At 53.1% G+C, this 18,969-nt stretch overlaps 1 protein-coding gene across 1 annotated transcript; it reads right to left on the bottom strand.

Moving 5' to 3' along the window:
• Positions 1–28: 28 nt before the first annotated feature.
• On the bottom strand, positions 29–18,815 carry Aud_000111 (nonribosomal peptide synthase; the record flags this gene model as incomplete). Its single annotated transcript, XM_043285627.1, has 4 exons — positions 29–6,985; positions 7,035–14,978; positions 15,028–18,306; positions 18,360–18,815. 4 exons carry the CDS (start codon positions 18,813–18,815, stop codon positions 29–31), a joined length of 18,636 nt encoding a protein of 6,211 aa, XP_043141562.1.
• Between the last annotated feature and the right edge of the window lie 154 nt (positions 18,816–18,969).

Genomic DNA, 18,969 nt, shown 5'->3' with positions numbered 1-18,969 from the left:
GAAACGAGAGACAGGAGTAAGAATACAATCACGCTTGTGTAGCAAGCAGAGTCTGAGCCATCTCCCATACACGAGACCCATCCACAAGATCCTCAACAGTAACATGATACCCCTGCCGCTGCCAATAGGCTGCAAGCAAGGCAGTCGCCACCAGATCACCGCCGACGGTGAAGAAGTCCGAGTCCAAGTCCAGTGAAAGATCTGAGGACCCAAGAACACGTCTCCAGCTGTCGTAGATTGCATCAACCATGGCACCAATTCGCTGGTCCGAAGGGGCAGTAGCATGCCCATTTCCATTCACCAATGGTCCAGCCGGGTGTGGTAACGGAAGGACAGCCTTGTTCTCGATCCACTTCGAGGGAAGTTCTTGCGCTGTGGGATCAGATTGGCAGATACACTGAACAGTCTCGCAAACCAGGTCCAGCAAGACCGTTGCGGTCTGCTCACCCACAGTTCGCGACGAAGTGATGAGGAGGACCTCCATCCCCTCCTCATCTAGCGGAGTAGTCTTGATCGCCACGTCAGCCTCGTCTGCTGCGGGACAAAAATCACCAATGGTGTAGTCCCTGGTATCAAGAGTCACAGTGGAGACCTGATCGATGTTCTGGTGCTGCACGATGGTGCTGAAGCGGGTAGATGGAGTCCAGGGACTACATTCTCTGACCAGCTGGCGCATGCCGATAGACTCGTGAGACATGCTAGCCACATGCTGGGATTGCAGGTTCCGCAGAAGATCAGTCATAGTGGTAGTATCGTCAATCGTGGCGCGGACGGGAATAACATTCAGGCACGCGCCGATGATGCGCTCCATGTCTGCGCCAGGAATATTGCGACCGGAAGTAACATGGCCAAAGACCACATCAGTCGTTCCGGAAAGTGAAGCCAGAACCGTTGCCCAAGCGGCTTTCAGAATGGTAGCAAAGGTAATGCCCAAGCTGGAGAGACTGGTGGAGGAAACAGAAATTGTGCGGGTCAGATGCAGATCATAGACATTGCGGTAGTCGGGCTTTGTATGAGCCACCACATTGGTCATCTTTGAATCTGCCAACAGGTTCTGCCAGTAGGTCGGAGAATCGCTGCTGCGCTTGGAGGAGTCGATAGCGGCCACGCATTGAGCAAAAGGAACCTCCGGGGTTATTGACTGGCCGGAGAAGATACCCTGCAGAGTCTGCCAAATCTGTGGCAGGCAAACGCCGTCATACTGAGCATGAGAAATGCGTAGGATGAGACGGTGACGTTCTTGATTGCCGACAACAATCAACTTAGCCAGTGGATCTCCAAGCTGTAGATCCGAGGCAACGTCTTTGCGACAAAGTTCGGCACAAAAGATGTCAAGCTCTTGATCAGTTTCGTACCACTCAGCTTCATGCGGGGTCTTCTTGAGCACGACTTGGTAAAAGCGATCACCGTGCGCCGTAAATGCAGTGCGAAGGATCTGATGCGCTTCGAGGAACCGCGTCCAGACGGCTTGTACGTAGTCGGCACTCCATGGGAGCTTTCCTTGGCCGTCCAGGAAGAGGTAGTTGAGAAGGCCGCGTGTTTTCATCATCGAGTGTGTAATCGCCCATGCCTGGAAGTCTGTTGTTGGCAGAACGTCGACGATGTTATCAGAACTCGTGTTAATGTCGGCTGCAATCTTGGCCACGAGGTCGGAACTAGCATTGTGGATCAGAGAGAAGGGCTCGTAAGTGACCGCAGACACCGGCATATCAGCATTTTCTAATTTCTTAACAATTTGAGCCGCCATTGCCGAGAGAACTGGTGTTCCGAAGATCTCCTGAACAGAGAGCTGCCATCCCTGAGCCCTAGCCAAACTGGTCAACTTCATTGCAACGATGGAATCACCTCCGGACCGGAAGAAATGATCCCCAGCGCCGATTGTATGTGCTTCCACTTGCAAAACCTTAGCCCACAAGTCACGCAGCTGGAACTCTGTCGGCGTCGTAGGCTCTTGCTTGAGGCTGTCAGCCAGGGCATAGGCTATCGCGTCTTCGGCCGACAGAGATAGAGCAAGCTCACGCAGCTGTCGACGATCCGCTTTGCCATTCATGGTCAGTGGCACCCGTGCCAGGGGAACGAACATGGAAGGAATCATGTACGAGGGCAGACTTTGGCTGAGAGTCTGCTGTAGGCGAATCAGCTCCTCCCGCAGCTCCGGCGTCATCTCCATAACTTCGGCTTCGCCACTGCGGTTGCTGATGTGCAAGAAGGCCACCACTTGCTGACGCTGAGTGGCCGGATCTTTCACGGCGTCGACAGTTGCATGTGCTAGGGAAGGCATCGCCTGTCGAACTGCATGTTCAATCTCGCCAAGTTCGACACGCTGGCCACGTACCTTGACTTGCGTGTCTTTGCGGCCTGCGAAGCGAATAGTGCCATCTGCGTTGTATCGAACCAAGTCGCCGGTGCGGTAGAAGATGCGAGGGCGGCCGGAGTCACGCGCCGGAGCCCAGACAGGGTCTCTGATGAATGCATTCGCAGTCTTGACTGGGTCATGAAGATACTCTCTCGCCACCGTTGGACCTTCGAGCAGTAACTCACCCACGCAACCAACTGGGGTCAACCGATTGAAATCCTGGGGACTGGCAATCCAGTACAGAGCACCAATAGCTTCACCCAGGTTCGCAGGATCACTACTTGCTGTAGCGGGAGGCATTCCTGAGCAGTACACAGAACACTCAGCGGGGCCGTAACAGACAATCAGATCGAGCACACTATGCCACTTTGCGATCGTGTCCCAGGTTGATGCCTCGCCTCCGAGGACAAGCGTTCTTAGAGACGGGATGTCGTTCGCAGGAAGCAAGCTGGCTACGGTGGGGGTCAAAAAGGCCCAGTTGCAACGGAATTGGTTGATGGCCTCTGGTAGAGCATTCAAACGGTCATGCTCGCAGGGAACACAAATACAACCACCTCGCTGTAAAGTTGTGAAGATGTCCGCACAGCTCACATCAAAGGTGTATGCAGCGAATTGTAACAAACGAGTTTCTGGACCAATGCCCCACCGCGTACCGTGGGCCTTGGAACTAGAGCAAAGCGATCCATGCTCGATAACGATACCCTTTGGCTTGCCGGTGCTACCAGAGGTGAAGAGCACATATGCGGCATTGCGAGGGCTCAATGCAGGAAGAGGGGCTTTCATCATGTCGGGAGATAATTGGATGTGGCGGATGAACTCCTCGGTGATGACGACTTGGTGGACGGAACTGTCCGCTCCTAAGATATTAGCATGCTGAGGGGCGCATAGCAAAATAGGCGCCTTTGCATCCCTAATGATAGTCTCCAGTCGAGCCTGCGGGTGCTTCGGATCGAGATTGACGCAGGCTCCTCCGGCCTTCATGACGGACATTTGCGCCACCACTGCCCAGCGGGATTTATCGAAACACATGGGGACCAGTACCTCAGGTCCCACACCAAGCTTGTGAAGATGTTGTGCTAAGATAGTCGAAAGGTGGTCTAGCTCGGCGTACGTGAGTTGTCCGTCCCAGGCGTCCACGGCTAGAGCTTGTGGCCGCTGAGAGACCTGCTCAGCGAAAATTTCAGGGACTGTAGACTCGACTACCTCGGGGTATTGCTGGTTCCATTGCATGATCTGCTCTCGGTCTTTGTCACCGAACATGTCGACCTCGCCGAGTAAACGCGTTTCGTTGTCGGCAACAGTAAGCTGGTTCACCAGGCACTCGAAGTGGTACAGCATATTTTGAACTTGCCAGGTCGTGAGAATTGTCTCATCATGTCGAGTTTCAATGTGCACCTTGTCGTCGCTCAGGTAACACTCAACCACGAGGGGATAGCTGTCAAAATCCTGCACGGGCAGATCCACCTCCTGGCATCCGAGGAAGACATCGGTAGTGTTGACCTCGGACGCGGGCTGAATGACGAACAAATTCTGGAACTCGATGGCGCGCGCACATTCAGGGCTGAGATTGGCAATATTCTGCAGACCAAATTGTTCATGTGGAATCATGTCTGTGGCCTGCTTCTGGACTTGGCGGAGAAAGTCTGCCACAGTGAGTGATGCTGGAAGCCGAACTCTCACAGGGACAGTGGTGATGAGGGGAGCGATTATCTTGTCAATGCCTGGAAGAGATCCATTACGCCCGGAGAGAGTCATCCCAAAAACGACGTCTTCGGAGTCGGCATAGAAGGACAGAAGAAGCGCCCATGCGGCGCGAAGGATAGTGGTCTTCAGAACCTGGGAATGGGCAGCGGGGGAAAATGGAATGGAGTGTCTTGTAGATCCACGCACAGAGGGACGATAGAAGGGGGAAGGGAGTTCAGGGAAGGTTGAGGGCAGTTGACCGTCCAATTGCTCTGCCCAGAATGCTCGAGTGGCCTGAGCATCGGTCTGGAGCAGATGATTGATGAAGGTATTGAATCCGGGAGTAAGCGGACACGTTCCGTATTCATAGACCGATTTGACCTGGTCTAGGACCATGGGAAGAGACCATCCATCGTAAACGGAGTGGTGAGCAGTCCAGACAAAGTGGCCGTCAGATGTGATTGCAAACCGCATCAATGGCGCTCCATATGTGATTCGTTCTTGGTTGTCTCTCTCCAGATACTGCTGTAGAGATTCTGCAGTTCGCCAATGGATGGTCTCTCTGGTCACTACTTGTAGCAAGCCTGCGTCTGTGGTTGGCACCAATCTGGTACGTAGAATGGGATTCTGTTGTGAGACAGTTTCCCACGCAGCCTGGAAGCGAGCAATGTCCATTGAGGAACTAATCTTGATGACGCGACGTAGGACATATGCTCCCGGATTCAGGATAGACAGAGCCATCATACCCTCCTGTAGCGGGGTGGACGGGTATGCATCATCGACGGCCTCGAGGGGAATGTTGTATTCTTTGGCGACGTCGATAAGAAGGGAGCGGTTAGAAAGGAGTTCGAATGCGGCCAATTTTGCCTCCGAAGTGCCTTGAGACTTGTACTTGGTAGATACGGTGCTGGCCAAATCAGACAGAACAGGATGGCGGAAGATATCTGCAACCGTCAGGCTGAGATCGTCCGACGTAAAGGCCGCCATTTTCATGGCTGCAATCGAGTCACCTCCGACCTGGAAGAAGTTGTCGTCGGCGTAAATCTGATCGAAAGGAATTTTGAGGACGCGATTCCAGAGCTCCTGGACCTTCTTTTCAATAGCGGTGTTAGGAACTCGGCGACTGCCTTGTCCCTGCAGTGAGTATTTCTTCAGTTCCGTCTCGGCGACTAGTGCTCCCCGACTGCGTAGAAACTGTCTGTCAAGCTTCCTGGCGGACGTGGTTGGCATCCAATTCGTGGGCAGGAAGAGAGAAGGCTGCATGTATGGAGGAAGAACTGCAACGAGCGACTCCTTCAATTGGCTGAGTTGACTGCATATTTCTGGCGTCATGTCGGCGAGGAATTCTTCTTGCTCCAAGTTCGATTGACAGATGAATGCTGCTAGAACGGCTTGCTCCTTCTTCCCGTGTGGAAGCACAACCTCAACCGCGATCTGTGTGTTTGGAAGAAGCTGCCTCTGAATGACGTGTTCAATTTCAGCAAGCTCAATACGCTGCCCTCGCAGCTTGATCTGAGTATCCTTCCGTCCAAGATATGTGATCGTGCCATCGGCATTGTAGCGGACCAGATCTCCTGTCTTGTAGAACCGGCAGTTGCCTGTCTCTCGACGGGAGACGAAGCCCGGATTGCTGACGAAGACTTGGGCGGTCTTCGCGTCGTCGTTAAGATATCCGCGGGCTAGGGTGCCGCCTTGAACCAGCAGTTCTCCGACGGATCCAATAGGCGCAAGTTGGTTATGGTTTCCCGGACGAACAATCCAAGATACCGAGCTTACAGCCCGGCCCAGGACATCGTGACGGTCAGACTCACTGGCAAAGGTGTGCATGACGCAGAATACGCAGGTTTCCGTAGGCCCGTAACCGTTCATGAGACGTAAGTTGTCCCTGGCGGCCCAGGTCTGGATATTATCCGCATCCAGCGCCTCTCCACCAAGGATAATGGTACTTAGAGTAGGGACCTGTTCAGGCCGCAGAATGCGGACGACAGATGGGGTGAGGAAGGTAGTGTTGGCTTGGAGACGACTGATGGAGCCGGCGATATCACTCATTCTCTCCGCTTCAGATGGAACGCAGATGCAGCCTCCATAGGCCAGCGTAGTGAAAATCTCGAGAATACATGCATCAAAGGTGTAAGCCGCAAATTGGTACATGCGCGTTGCGGCACTACACCCGATCTCTCGACCATGGTGGATCACGCTCGTACTCACAGCCGAATGCTCTAGCACAACGCCTTTGGGAGTCCCTGTGCTGCCAGATGTGAAAAGCGTATATGCGACGTCTTGGGGGGACGATCTGTCGATAATCAGATCGCCATCACTACCCAGCCACATGTTGGAAGACGCTGAGACGACCAGAATCTTTGGCACCAGTTCCACAACCTTCTTGGATGTGTACAGAGACACCAGGACCAGAGGAGATCCAGTCTGAGCAATGATGGTAGATAATCTTTCAGGTGGATGGGATGGATCCAAGGGCACAAACCCTGCGCCGGCTTTGAGGATGCCCATCATCGCAACAATGGCCCAGGTGGACTTTTCGAAGCAGATGGGGATCAGATCCTCTGGTCCAAAGCCCATGCCGGTAAGAACGCGAGCAAGCTGATTTGCCTTCCTGTCAAGTTGAGAATAGGTCAGGTCTCCATCCCAGGAGGCAACTGCAGGCGCATCGGGACTGGCTCCAACGCTCCTCTCAAACAGACTGTGAACACTTTCGTTGACCGTACAGGGCACAGTAGCGTTCCATTCCTGGACTTGCCTGCTATGGCGGGGACCAAAAATATCGACTGAATCCACTGTGGATCGAGAACGAGATACAATGGAAGAAAGAGCTGCAGATAGAGCGTCGGAGACATTCGCTGCATGCTCCGGAGAGAGTCGTGAAGTCATGTAGCCAAGTTGGACAGTGTATCCGCGATCAGTGTCGGTGACATTGACCGTAATATCATACTAGACGGGTGTTACTATTGTTGAGACAGACCCAGTATCATGTACTCACCTCGGTTGGATCCTCTCCTTCGACATATCCTAGGTGTAGATCTTCTAACTGGAAGTTGTCCACATCGCGGCGTTGGAAGCTCACGACGGTGTTAAAGAGCGCACGGCCTGACAAGCCGAGATGGTGCTGGATTTCTGCCAGGCCAACATGCTGGTACGGAAGGATCTGCAGATACTCCTCGTGCAGCTCCTTCAGTTTCTCAATGACCGTCTTTCTTCCCATCTGGCTCAAATCCATCGCACAAACCAGCATATTGATGAAAGGGCCCACGGCGTGTTCAATGCCGAGCATAGGAATCTCTCGACCTGCGGTAAGGTAGCCAAACGAAATTCGCTCCTCTCCGGTGTAAGCAGATAGAACCAGTGCCCATGCCAGTCGGACGATATTTGCCAGGGTGACGTCGTGCTGTTTGCAGAATTGGCGCACTTGTGCCACATCAGGCACGGGTACTTGGATGTGTCGCACCTCCCGGACATCCTTCTGGACATCGGATGAGACCAGTGAAGGGAAGCTGCAAGCTTGCACATCTTTAAGGAGGTTGGTCCAGAAGCCAAGAGCCTCATCTGAAGGCTGCGATTGAATATGAGAGATATATTCGCTATACTTCGTCGCTGGTGTAGATGGAAGCTGGCCATTATAGGCGGCAGCAAGGTCGTGGATGAGAACTGCCATTGCTGTCCCGTCCATCAGCGCGTGGCTAATGTCGAGTTTAAAAAAGACATTCCCATCTGCAGTTTGGACGACGGCGAGCCGATGCGGTGGCTCATTTGAGACGGGCGGCAACGGACTGAGCTGGCGTAGAATCATGATGGCATCTGTGTCGGAGATGGCATCGTCAAGAAGAAGCGACTTGGCTTGGTGGGTATGCAGAACCAACTGATCAAATGGCCGGCTAGAGACTCGTTCCAGGAAGACAGTCCGAAGGATGCTATGACGATCCACCACCTGTTGCCAGGCATCCATCAATCGGTTAGGGTCTACTGGTTCAACCCCAGACGAAGTCAGGCGCATTATGGCGTGGTAGAGGTAAGCACCTTCAAGGCGGGTCTGACTGAGGAGAATGCCTTCCTGGAGTGGCGAGCAGGGATAGATATCCTCAATAGCTTCTATAGTATAACCTAACCGCGGCAGCTCGTATTTCTGCAACTTATCCAAGCGAGTATAGGATATTGGTAGCAAAGGATAGTTGCTCCGAGTTAAAGTGAAAGCTGTACTGGCCAGCTGCTGGCTGATCTCGGACAAGTGCTCGGTGTAGAGAGTAAGCCACGTCTGAATTCTATCGCGGTAGTTCATCTTCTTGTTGAAAGCAACGGTGATATGAGCCGACCCATTGACCACGTAGACGTTGATCTCGAACAAAGCATAGCGTCGCACTGCCGGGCCGACGTCGCCCTCGTTAAAAGGAACTCGCTGGAAAACACCGTCGGCGCGCTCGAGGCCCTGGTACAGCCCCAGGTAGTTGAACAGGATCTCCACCGGCATGTGGCTGGCGAAGGCTTTGGATCCATCTTCATTATGATATTTCGATGTAAAATAAGACCATCCGTTGGCTGGTAGCTGTTTGCGCTGGTCCTTGACCTGTCGAACTGTGTCCAGTCCTCTGCTGTCCGGGCCCACGGGAACAAAAAAGGGGAATATGGTAGTGAACCAACCCACGGAGTCCGACAAATCGACGTCAGCAAGTGGTCCATTCACCGCAGGTTGACGACCATGACCTTCATTGAAGATGGCCGGTGGCTGACGATCGAAAGCGCGAGCGAACGATGAAAGAAGAGCAGCGAGGAGGACATCCAGAGGCTCGGTCCTCATGGCTTTGTGACAGTGCGTCAGCAGTAGTTCTGTTTCCTTGCAGCCCAGAGTTGCTGAAAGCTGAATAGTATCTCCCTGATAATTGGGGACATCTTGCATTCCCCAGAAAACGTAGTCCGCTGCGGGAACTTCATATGGCAACGCGCTGCTTGGATGGAGATGTCGTGAGGCATAGTCGGCTTGAAGTTTCTGCCACCGTTGGAATGAGAATGGCGTGAGATCAGAGCGGGCGACCTTGCCAGTCAAGCAGTCTTCGAGTTCCTGGAAGAGGATGCGCCAGGAAACTAAATCGATGACCAGATGGTGAGCCACGAGGAAGACAATGGACGGTTTCCCTTCCGTAGTGAACAGCTCCACGGCAAAGACTGGTCCGTTCTGGATATCCAGTTGCTCCTGGGTGTGCAATGCAATCGATTTCGCCTCTTCTTCTGACTGGACGGTATGTTCTCTGAATCGATATGATCCTGTGACCTGGCTCTGAATCATCTGTGTCCATTCGCCCCGGTGCGACTGCCGGAATCGGGCGCGAAGCATGGAATGACGCTGCACAATCTGCTCCACGGCGAACCGAAGCTGTTCAGCGGATACATCGCGGGTCAGACGGAGCAAAAAGCTCTGGTTGAATTGGTTAGCGAGCGCGTCAGTGCTACCCTTCGTGATCTCCTGAAAGTACAGTTGCTGCACAGGCGTCAATCCGAAGGGGGTGTCTAGCTTTTCAGCGACACGACTGGACCGCAGACTTGGTTCTACGCTCTCGGCGCACTGTGCCAGTAGCCCAATGCTGGAACTACGCATCACGTCTCGGAAAAGAATATGCAGACCCTCATTGCGACACTGCACAACCAGCTGCATGGCGGTGATCGAGTCTCCTCCCAGATTGAGAAATGATCGGTTGAGAGAGACATGAGCGACAGGAAGGTTCAAGACGCGAGCAGTGATCTGCCTCAAGCGGTCCGGCGTCTCATCTCCAGCGGAAACATCTTCCGCTACTTCCTCGGGTTGAATCGCCTTTTCCGCCACAGCCTGCATGTATGTCTCGTGGTCCATGTTGTCGATCCAGCGTGAAATTGTTGGACGATCGATCTTCCGCGACGGCGTAAAGGGGAAGTTGGGAGTAATGAGCCAGACGGAGGGCACCATGTAGCGCGGCAAAACTCGTGCCAATTGGTCTTTGATTCTGTCAACCAGAGCAGTAGCCTTCTCTTTATCTTCTGCATTGCGGAGCGGGCCAATCTCCCCAGGGTGGTCGTCCGATGCCGTCACCTCCAGAACAACAACGGCAACCAGCTTCTTCTTGCATGGTCCCATTTTGGGCAAAAGAACTACACACTGCTTAACCAGGGCATCGTTGCCAATCGTTTTCTCGATCTCGCCCATTTCCACTCGCTGGCCATTCAGCTTGATCTGGCTGTCCTTGCGGCCCATGTAGATGAGACTTCCATCGGCGGCGTACTTGACCAGATCTCCTGTCTTGTACAATCGCTCCCCCGAAAGAGTCGGTCCTCGCCATCTTGGCGGTGGAATAAATACTTTAGCGGTCAACTCGGGGTCCAAATATCCTCGAGTTACCAGAGGCCCTTCGATCAGGAGCTCTCCCACGCAGCCAACCGGTACAAGACGCTCGCTGTTTTCCGGCTCTGTCACCCAAAAGAGGCACCCATGGGCTTTGCCGATGTTGGCAGCTGCAACGCCCTCATGCAAAACAGTTAGCGAGGCCATGACAGAGCATTCCGCCGGACCATAACTGTTGAACAGGCACACTTTATTCTGCCATTTCCGGGCGAGATCCGGAGGAACCGCCTCTCCCACAAACGCAAGCCCCCTGAGCTTGGGTACCGACTCGGGCGACAGAAACAGTGAGACAGATGGCGTCAAAAGCGCGTTGGTTACCTCCAACCGGTCCATTGCTCCAGCTAGGTCATTCATCCGGTCATGGTCAGAGGGCACGCAAACGCAGCCGCCCACGCAGAGAGTGAGGAAGATCTCGCTGTTGCTGGTATCAAATGTATAAGCGGAGAACTGCAGGGTGCGTGACGAGTGGTCGATACGCATGTCATGGTTGTGTTCAATCATGGTACGTATTCCTTTATGGAGAACGACGATGCCCTTTGGCTTGCCGGTACTACCAGAGGTGAAGTTAATCATGGCAGCATTCTCCGGAGAGACATGAGGGAACATATTCCGGTTGGCGGGCGGTAACGTGGCGAACAGTGAGGCATCAGCTACTACAACGTTATCCACGAACGGTCGCACCTTGTCACCATAGACTAGAGATCCAACGACGACAACGCGAGCTCTGGTCTGAGCAATTATGTTGGCCTGATGCTGTACCGGGTGGGAAGGGCTCATGGACACATAAGCGCCGCCTGCTTTCAACACGGCCAGCATCGAGACCACAGCCCACGCTGATTTATCAAAGCACAATGGAACAGCATCCTCCAAGCTGACTCCGAGGCTGATGAGGTAGGTCGCCAACTGAGAGGACAACCGATCCAATTCCCCGAATGTCAGCGATGCATCCCAGGAATGCACAGCTGGGGAATCGGGATGCATGATTGCCCGTTCGTGGACTCTGGTGTGAATGCAGTCGTTAATAGCCTCCGGGACCTTGCCATTGTGATTAACGTCGAGAATATATTGCATGTGTTTGTCACCTAGGAGGTCCACCTGGCCGATCTCTGCCGTGGGTGCTGCCACAAGCTTGGAGAGAATAGTCGTAAAGGTCGAAGCCAGCATATCGGCCTGTTCCTTGTCCATGAAAGTGCTCCAGTAGTTGATAGAGACGTCAATAAAGGCCTCGCTGACAGTGATGCTAATTCCCAGGTCGTACTCAGTGGGATCGCTGCCGCCGAGATACTCGATTTCAATGCTACTGTTATTGTTAGATTCGACCATGGGCCGTTGCAAAGAGAGGATGCTATTGAAGAGCCGTTCACCGGACAGCTTCAGGGCGTGCTGCACCTGCGCGAGGGATGTCTGTTGGTAGGGAAGCGAGTTGACAAAATCTTCGTGCATTTTTCGCGTGACATCCAGCAGGCTCAAATGGTCATCAACCTGTGCCCGGCAAGCCAGCATGTTAATGAATGCACCCACTGCGCTATCCATATCCATGTCCAAGCCGTCCACATCACGACCAGAGGACAGATATCCAAAGACCACATCAGATTCGCCAGTGTAGGATCGAAGTACCAATGCCCACACAGCTTGAAAGATATTGGCCAAGGTGACCTCGTTTTGTTTGGTGAAGGAATGCAGGTCCACGACGGTAGCTGGCCCAATCGGGACATTGACAACCTGCAGCTCTCTTGTCGTGGTTGTATGCTCATCGTGTAGCGATGGAAAAAAGACCGGCTTCACGTCCTGGAGATATGCTGTCCAATATTGCAACATTTCCTCCATTGAGCGGGTCTGTAATAACGCTATGTAGTCACGGTACAGAGGTCCAGTGGGGAGGTTGCCGTCATAAGCCTTTGTAAGATCACTCAGAATAATCGCCATCGACCCACCATCAATCAGTGTATGACTTATTTCTAGGTTGAAGAAAATCACCCCTTCCCTGTCTTGGAAGATGGTCAGACGGTGAGGTGGCACACCCTCACGGTAGTCAAGGGGGTGCTCGTCGGGGTATCTGAAGAGGCTGTCCAAGTCGGCTGTGCGCTCAACCCTTGGTTCATGGTTCTTGAGCACGACTTGCGTGTACAGCCCTTCTTTTGATAGTCCTTCGACGAAGAATGTTCTCAGTGACGGGTGTCTGGCAACAAGACGTCTCCAAGCTTGCTGAACACGGTCCAGACAAACAGGATCCACGGGGCTCTTTCCACGAAGGGAGCAGACAGCAAAAAACTTGTACGTTTCTGGTGCTGTGGCTTGACTTATCAAGATCCCCTCCTGCATGGGAGAGCAAGGGTAGGCATCTTCCACGGCGGTGGCACTGGCATATCCCATCTTCGTGGCCCAAGCATCCACGTCTGCAACTTCCACATCCGGCAGAAGGGAGAATTGCTGGGTCGTGCACGAACTATTGCTTTCATTTGCTGTCATGTTCTTTGTGCTCGGTTTTGCGTGTGTGGCAATCTCACGGATAGTCTTGCTCTTTAGAATATGCTTGACGGCGACCTGTAGGCCACGAGCGCGAGACCGTGAGGACACCTGCATGGCTGTAATGGAGTCTCCCCCAAGGGCGAGGAAACTTTGGTGCATGTCAACCTGAGTAGCTGGGATATTGAGTACGTCGCTGATCACCCCCTGCAATTCAGCCTCAATCGGATCGGAAGCATGGCTTGGTTCGCTATCAGGGCTCTGAAGAGCGCCGAATGTATCCTCCGGCAAAGCCTCGACCCAGGCAGTCACTGAGGGGCGATCCGACTTGCCATTTCTCGTCACAGGGATAGACTGGACGATGAGCCAAGCGGCAGGGACCATGTAGCTGGGGAGGAGAGAAGACACATTTTGCTTGATGTCTGACAGGTCTTGCTGAATTACTTCACTATTCCCTTCCTCGATGAATGCGATACGACTGCGATCAGGCCCCGATGCTGACAGGTAGTCCTTAAGTGCAATGACAGCGACCAGCTTCCCACTCAGTAAGCCTTGTTTGGGGACCAGCGCCAGGGCGTTGTGCACCTTGTCGTGGGACAGCAGTGCGTGATCAACCTCTCCCATTTCAACGCGTTGACCGTGCAGCTTGACCTGGTGGTCGCGCCGACCGACAAAATTAATCGACCCATCTGAGTTGTAGTGGGCAAGGTCACCTGTGCGGTACAGCTTGATCGGCCGTTGAGATGCCCGGGGATCGAAGTCGGACAACCATGTGGGAGGAGAAATGAACACAGCGGCTGTTTTGGCTTCGTCTTTGAGGTATCCTCGAGCCACAATGGGCCCTTCGATGAGAATCTCTCCAATGGCACCGACAGCACAGAGTTGAGAGGGATCGTCGGCTTGCGTGATCCACATTCTTGCACCAAGTCCGAAACCGATGTTACGAGGAGATGCAGATCGGGGGACACCTGTCAGACCTGTAGACCACACTGAGCATTCTGCGGGACCGTAAATATTGACGAGGTGCGTCTGGTCGGCCCACATCACGACGTTCTCCTTGCGAACGGCTTCGCCTCCCAGGGCCAAAGTATGCACACCAGGGACTTGCGAAGGATGTAGGAGGCTGACGACAGATGGAGTCAGATACACGACATTGGTGTTCATGCGGTTGATCACGCCCGCCAAGTCATTGAGTCGTTCTTCCTCATTCGGAATGCAGAGAGTTCCGCCGCTCATGAGACAGGTGAAAGTCTCACCGATGCTGACATCAAAGGTGTACGAAGCGAACTGCAGTACGCGCGCGTTGGGGCCGTAGTTCATCGCTGGGCCATGGGCACGGGCACTGCTGCAGATTGCATGATGCTCCAACACGATACCTTTGGGCTTGCCGGTACTGCCAGAAGTAAAGACTACAAAGGCAGGGTTTTCAGATGAAGTGGACGGCGGCTCGACCGGCTCTAACTGTTTCGCGAGCAGTTCGTCGGCGGATTGCGGCTTGAGAACGACGACATATTGGACAAGGTCCTGAAACAAAGCTTCCTTGCCTTCGCCAACAATGGCAACGGTGGCATCACACTGGCGAATCATTTCCTCTCGGCGGTTCAAGGGATGTTGGGGGTCAAAGGCCACGCAGGCTCCTCCAGCCTTGAGGGTGGCCAGTTGAGCGACGACCGTCCAGCGCGACTTAGAAAAGCAAATGGGAACATACGTCTCCGGTCTGACCCCTTTTGCTACAAGTACATGCGACAGAGACGTAGCGACGTCATCCAGCTCTTTGTAGGTGAACGAACCATCCCAGGCTTCGACAGCAAGGGCATGGGGGCGCTCAAGAGCTTGCTGGTGAACCAGATCATGCACACAGGCATGAAAATCTGGCCACTGCTCGCGATTCCAGCTCGCAACTTGCAATTTATCGTGCTCACTGAGGATATTGACGTTGAAAAGGGACGACTCGTCGCTGCGGGTTAGATTTTCGATGGCGGAGCGGAACGTTTCAAAAACGTTCGTGGCCATCGCATCGGACAAAGTGGCAGTGAAGTAACGGAGGGTCAGGGCTATACGTACTCTTGAGACCAATACATTGACCGAAATATTATACTGTTCTTGTCAGCGTGAAAGCTAAAGGCATATATGAAGCACTGTTTACCTCTGTCGGATCTTGTTCTCCAACTACCTTGAAACTGATCGACTTTTCGGACCCTGCACCAGAAATCTCTTCTCCTACAGCGCTCTGGAGCGACATGATGGTGTTAAACAGAGGCTGATTCATGCCCAATGCATGTTGTATCTCAGCAATAGAGCACTGCTGGTGGGAAAGTCCCCTCAAGAAAGCATCTTGCGTCTCCTTGACCACGGCGGAAACCGTGCTGTCACCTGAAAGACGGATACGATAAGTCATCATGTTAATGAACACGCCAACAGCGTCACTGATATTCGGGACTGGGAAGTCTCGACCAGCGGTAAGATAGCCAAAGCTTATATCGTCCTGTCCAGTGTAAGCTTTGAGAACGAGCGTCCATGCCGCTTGGAAGACAGTCGCCGGCGTGACATTATGTTTAGCGCAGAAGGCATGGATGGCGTTCGTATCCTCAATATCAATGGTCAATTCATGCAACTTGTTCTCCCCATCAACATCGTCATTGAGGACGGGGAAGTGGCATGGAGACGCATCCTCCAGATACTTGGCCCAGTAGCCCAGAGATACATCGGCGGGAAGAGTTTGTAGATAGCGGATGTATGGACTGTATCTCACAACCTGCTTGGTGTTCAACAGTCCTGCGTATGCCTGACTGATATCGCGAAACAGGAGCAGTATTGAGATACCGTCGATGAGGGCGTGACTAATGTCGACTGTGCAGAAGACCTTTCCATCAGCCGTTGTCGAAACAATGAAAGCGACTGGCGGCTGGAGATCAGTATCATTCCGGGTGAAATCCTCCAATGCCTTCCGTACGGCATTCTCATCCGAATGTTCCCATGCAAGGAATGCTCCTTGGACAGATTTCAACACCAGTTGGTCGCACAGCCCTTGGTCGGCTTCAGATTCGACGAAGATGGTGCGTAATGCAGGATGGCGGCCCGTCACTTGCTGCCACGCCTCATGCAGCATGTTCAGGTCTATAGGTTTGCCTGGTATTGAAACAACTTGACAAGTGATCCGTAGTTGATACCGTTCGGGCGCTTGTTGCTGGGAGAGTAGAATACCTCTTTGGACGGCCGAAATGGGATACAGGTCTTCCACTTGTTCGCTGTCGAATCCTAACTCCGATATCCTTTTGTTATCAAGTCCAACAGGGGCTGATTCTTCGATGAGGATCTGAGTTCGGTCACTCTCGGTCATGTGCAGCGCGAGTTCAACCAACGTCGGACTCTGAAGGACATCCTCAATTCTGACGCCCAGACCCTTTCGGCGCAATTGATCCAAGAGTTGCATTGCCTGGATGGAGTCTCCTCCGTTCTGGATAAACGATTTGTTCAGCCAGACGTCCTCGGCACTATCAAAGCCTAAGACCAGGCTGCAAAGTACCTGCAGCTCACGCTCTTCATTCGTCGACGCCTGGATCCTCTCCACGTCGGCTCCCTCAATTCGCCCTGTTAGAAAGTTGAACGTCTCCGTGGACAACGCTGCCACCCACTTGCTGACCATAACTCCGTTCTGCTTTCCAGATGCCGTCAGGGGAATGCATCCTACTGGTGCCCAGACAGTCGGCTGCATATAACTAGGGAGCTGCTGCGATAGGGCTTCTGCGACAATGCTCAATTCGGTCGACGCAGCCCCAAAATCTTTCTCATCCACCAGTTCGACGGTGGATGCTTCCTTGCGGAAGTTTTTTAGCGAGAGAACCGCCGACAGCTTTCCCTTACAGGGTCCTTGCTTTGCTAGGACCACAACCGCCTGTTCCACCTTTGGATGGGCCGCCAGCCGGTGCTCAATCTCTCCCAGTTCGATTCGAAGACCACGCAGTTTGACTTGGCTGTCCTTGCGCCCAATAAAGTGCAAACTTCCGTCCGAGTTGAAGCGCGCCAGATCTCCAGTCTTGTATAATCGGGAAGTGTCCGTCGGCTCTCTCCCAGTCCATTTTGTTGATTCCAAGAAGACGGCCTGTGTCTTCTCCAGTTCGTTCAAGTAACCCCGGGCGACGATGGGACCTTGAATCACCAGTTCACCAGGCGCGCCGATAGGCATGAGACGATCATGGTCGTCTTTGCTGACGATCCAGCAACATCCTCCAAGTGGATGGCCGATGTTGGCCGGGCTTGTGGTGAGAGATAATTGAGGATTTGCCGTCGCGGCGATCGAACACTCAGTTGGACCATAGCCGTTAGCCAATCGAACACGAGAGGCCCAGATCTGGATGTTCTCTTTCTGGACGGCCTCTCCTCCAAGGACCAGAAACTGCAACGTGGGGACCATATCTGGTGTCATGAGGTTGACCAGAGACGGTGTCAAGAAGGCCCATGTTACACCAAATTGCTGAATGCATGCCGCAGGTCCCTTGGCCCGCTCCTGGTCGTTCGGAATACATACGCAGGCACCAGATATCAGAGAAGTGATAATCTCGAGGATACTGACGTCAAAAGTGAACGAGGCAAGTTGCAGAACGCGGTCAACATGAGTCATCTTAGACGCTTTTTGCTGGGCCAAGGATCCGGTGAGGAACTGTCGATGCTCGACTACGCAGCCTTTCGGCTTCCCGGTACTTCCGGACGTGAAAATCACGTACAGTGCGTTCGAAGGAGTGACAGAGGAAGAGATGCGTTGTCCTTCCTCCACGAGCTGGGTTCCGTCCGATACTGAGGGCAGTAGGTCTGCAAACGCGCGGTCGATGAGCAGGACCTCACCCTCGAACCACTCCCATAGTTGGGAGTATTCCGGTGCAGTTAATATCCACCTTGTGCCAACCTGATTTATAATTTCCTGATGCCGTGCTGTAGGATGAGAAGGGTCGAGAAAAAGGATGGCGCCACCAGCTCGAATGACGGCCATCATCGCCACGACTGCCCATGCGGACTTGGGAAAACATAACACCACAATGGATTCGGGTTGGACACCCTTGTTTTGTAGATGAATGGCAAGCTGCCCAGTCAGGATATCGAGTTCACGATAGCTCAGGCTAAGCTGAGAGGTATTCACAGCCATATGCAATGGACGCTCATGTACTGTTTTTTCAAACATGGGACCGACGCAGTGGTTCACAGACGACGGCGGGATGCTGCTCCATGTGTGCAATTGTCCTCGTACCTGAGGGTGGAGCAGGTCCATCTCAGAGAGTGCGAGCGAGGAATTCGCCTGCACCTCACTTAGTATCTGGCTGACGGTAGCAGCCACAATAGACGCATAGGCCGGTGCCAAATGGCCTGGCTTATAGAGAAGGTCCATTTGTACTTGGTCTTCTTTCTCTAATATGAGGAGTAGTACATCAAACTGTCCAGAATCAGTAGGTGCTATTGCCGACTGTGCTATTCTGAGTCACTTACTTGGTCCAAATCCCCTTCTGAGTCCTTATAGGATTCAAGCATACAGACACCTGAATTGCATGGAATCTCAGGTTCTGCGCCAATTGGTCCAATTTGCCTGTTGCGATTCTGCATGAGTTCTAGCAAACGAGTGAAGGGCATCTCATCCTCCACTGTCGTCGTAAAAAGATCGCATTGCCACTCTGCTCCCTGTTGGTGCAAAGACGCGGCACAAATACTTTCGTCACCTGTGAATGTCTTCAGGATGATTGCCCAGACAGCCTGAGCTAGCACCTGAAGCGAAGTTTGTTCCTTCAGGATAAGGTTTTGTAATAGGCCCCTAGATGGGACTTCAATGTTCACTCGTTCACGCCAGGACGAAACATCATCTTCTTCGTTTAGGAGGACAGGAAAGTTGCAGGCAGTTTCTGGGAGCTGTCCAGCTGCCGGACTTTCCGTTACAGTGCTTCGACCCATGTTGGCCTTGTGGGATGCTCAAAATATTAGGATGCAGTGATGATAGTATGGTATACGGACCACCTCTGATGGTACCAGAAGCACAAGGCGAGCTGCAGGCTATCCCGTTCCTAAGAGGGCGCGAAAGTTGTTACAAGGTCGATATTAGATCATT

The sequence above is a fragment of the Aspergillus udagawae genome (genome assembly GCF_001078395.1).
Source record: "Aspergillus udagawae IFM 46973 DNA, scaffold_1, whole genome shotgun sequence".
Taxonomy (NCBI): Eukaryota; Fungi; Ascomycota; class Eurotiomycetes; order Eurotiales; family Aspergillaceae; genus Aspergillus; species Aspergillus udagawae.
The sequence above is the reverse complement of the archived record's forward strand: the minus strand, read 5'-3'. Positions and strand labels throughout refer to the sequence as shown.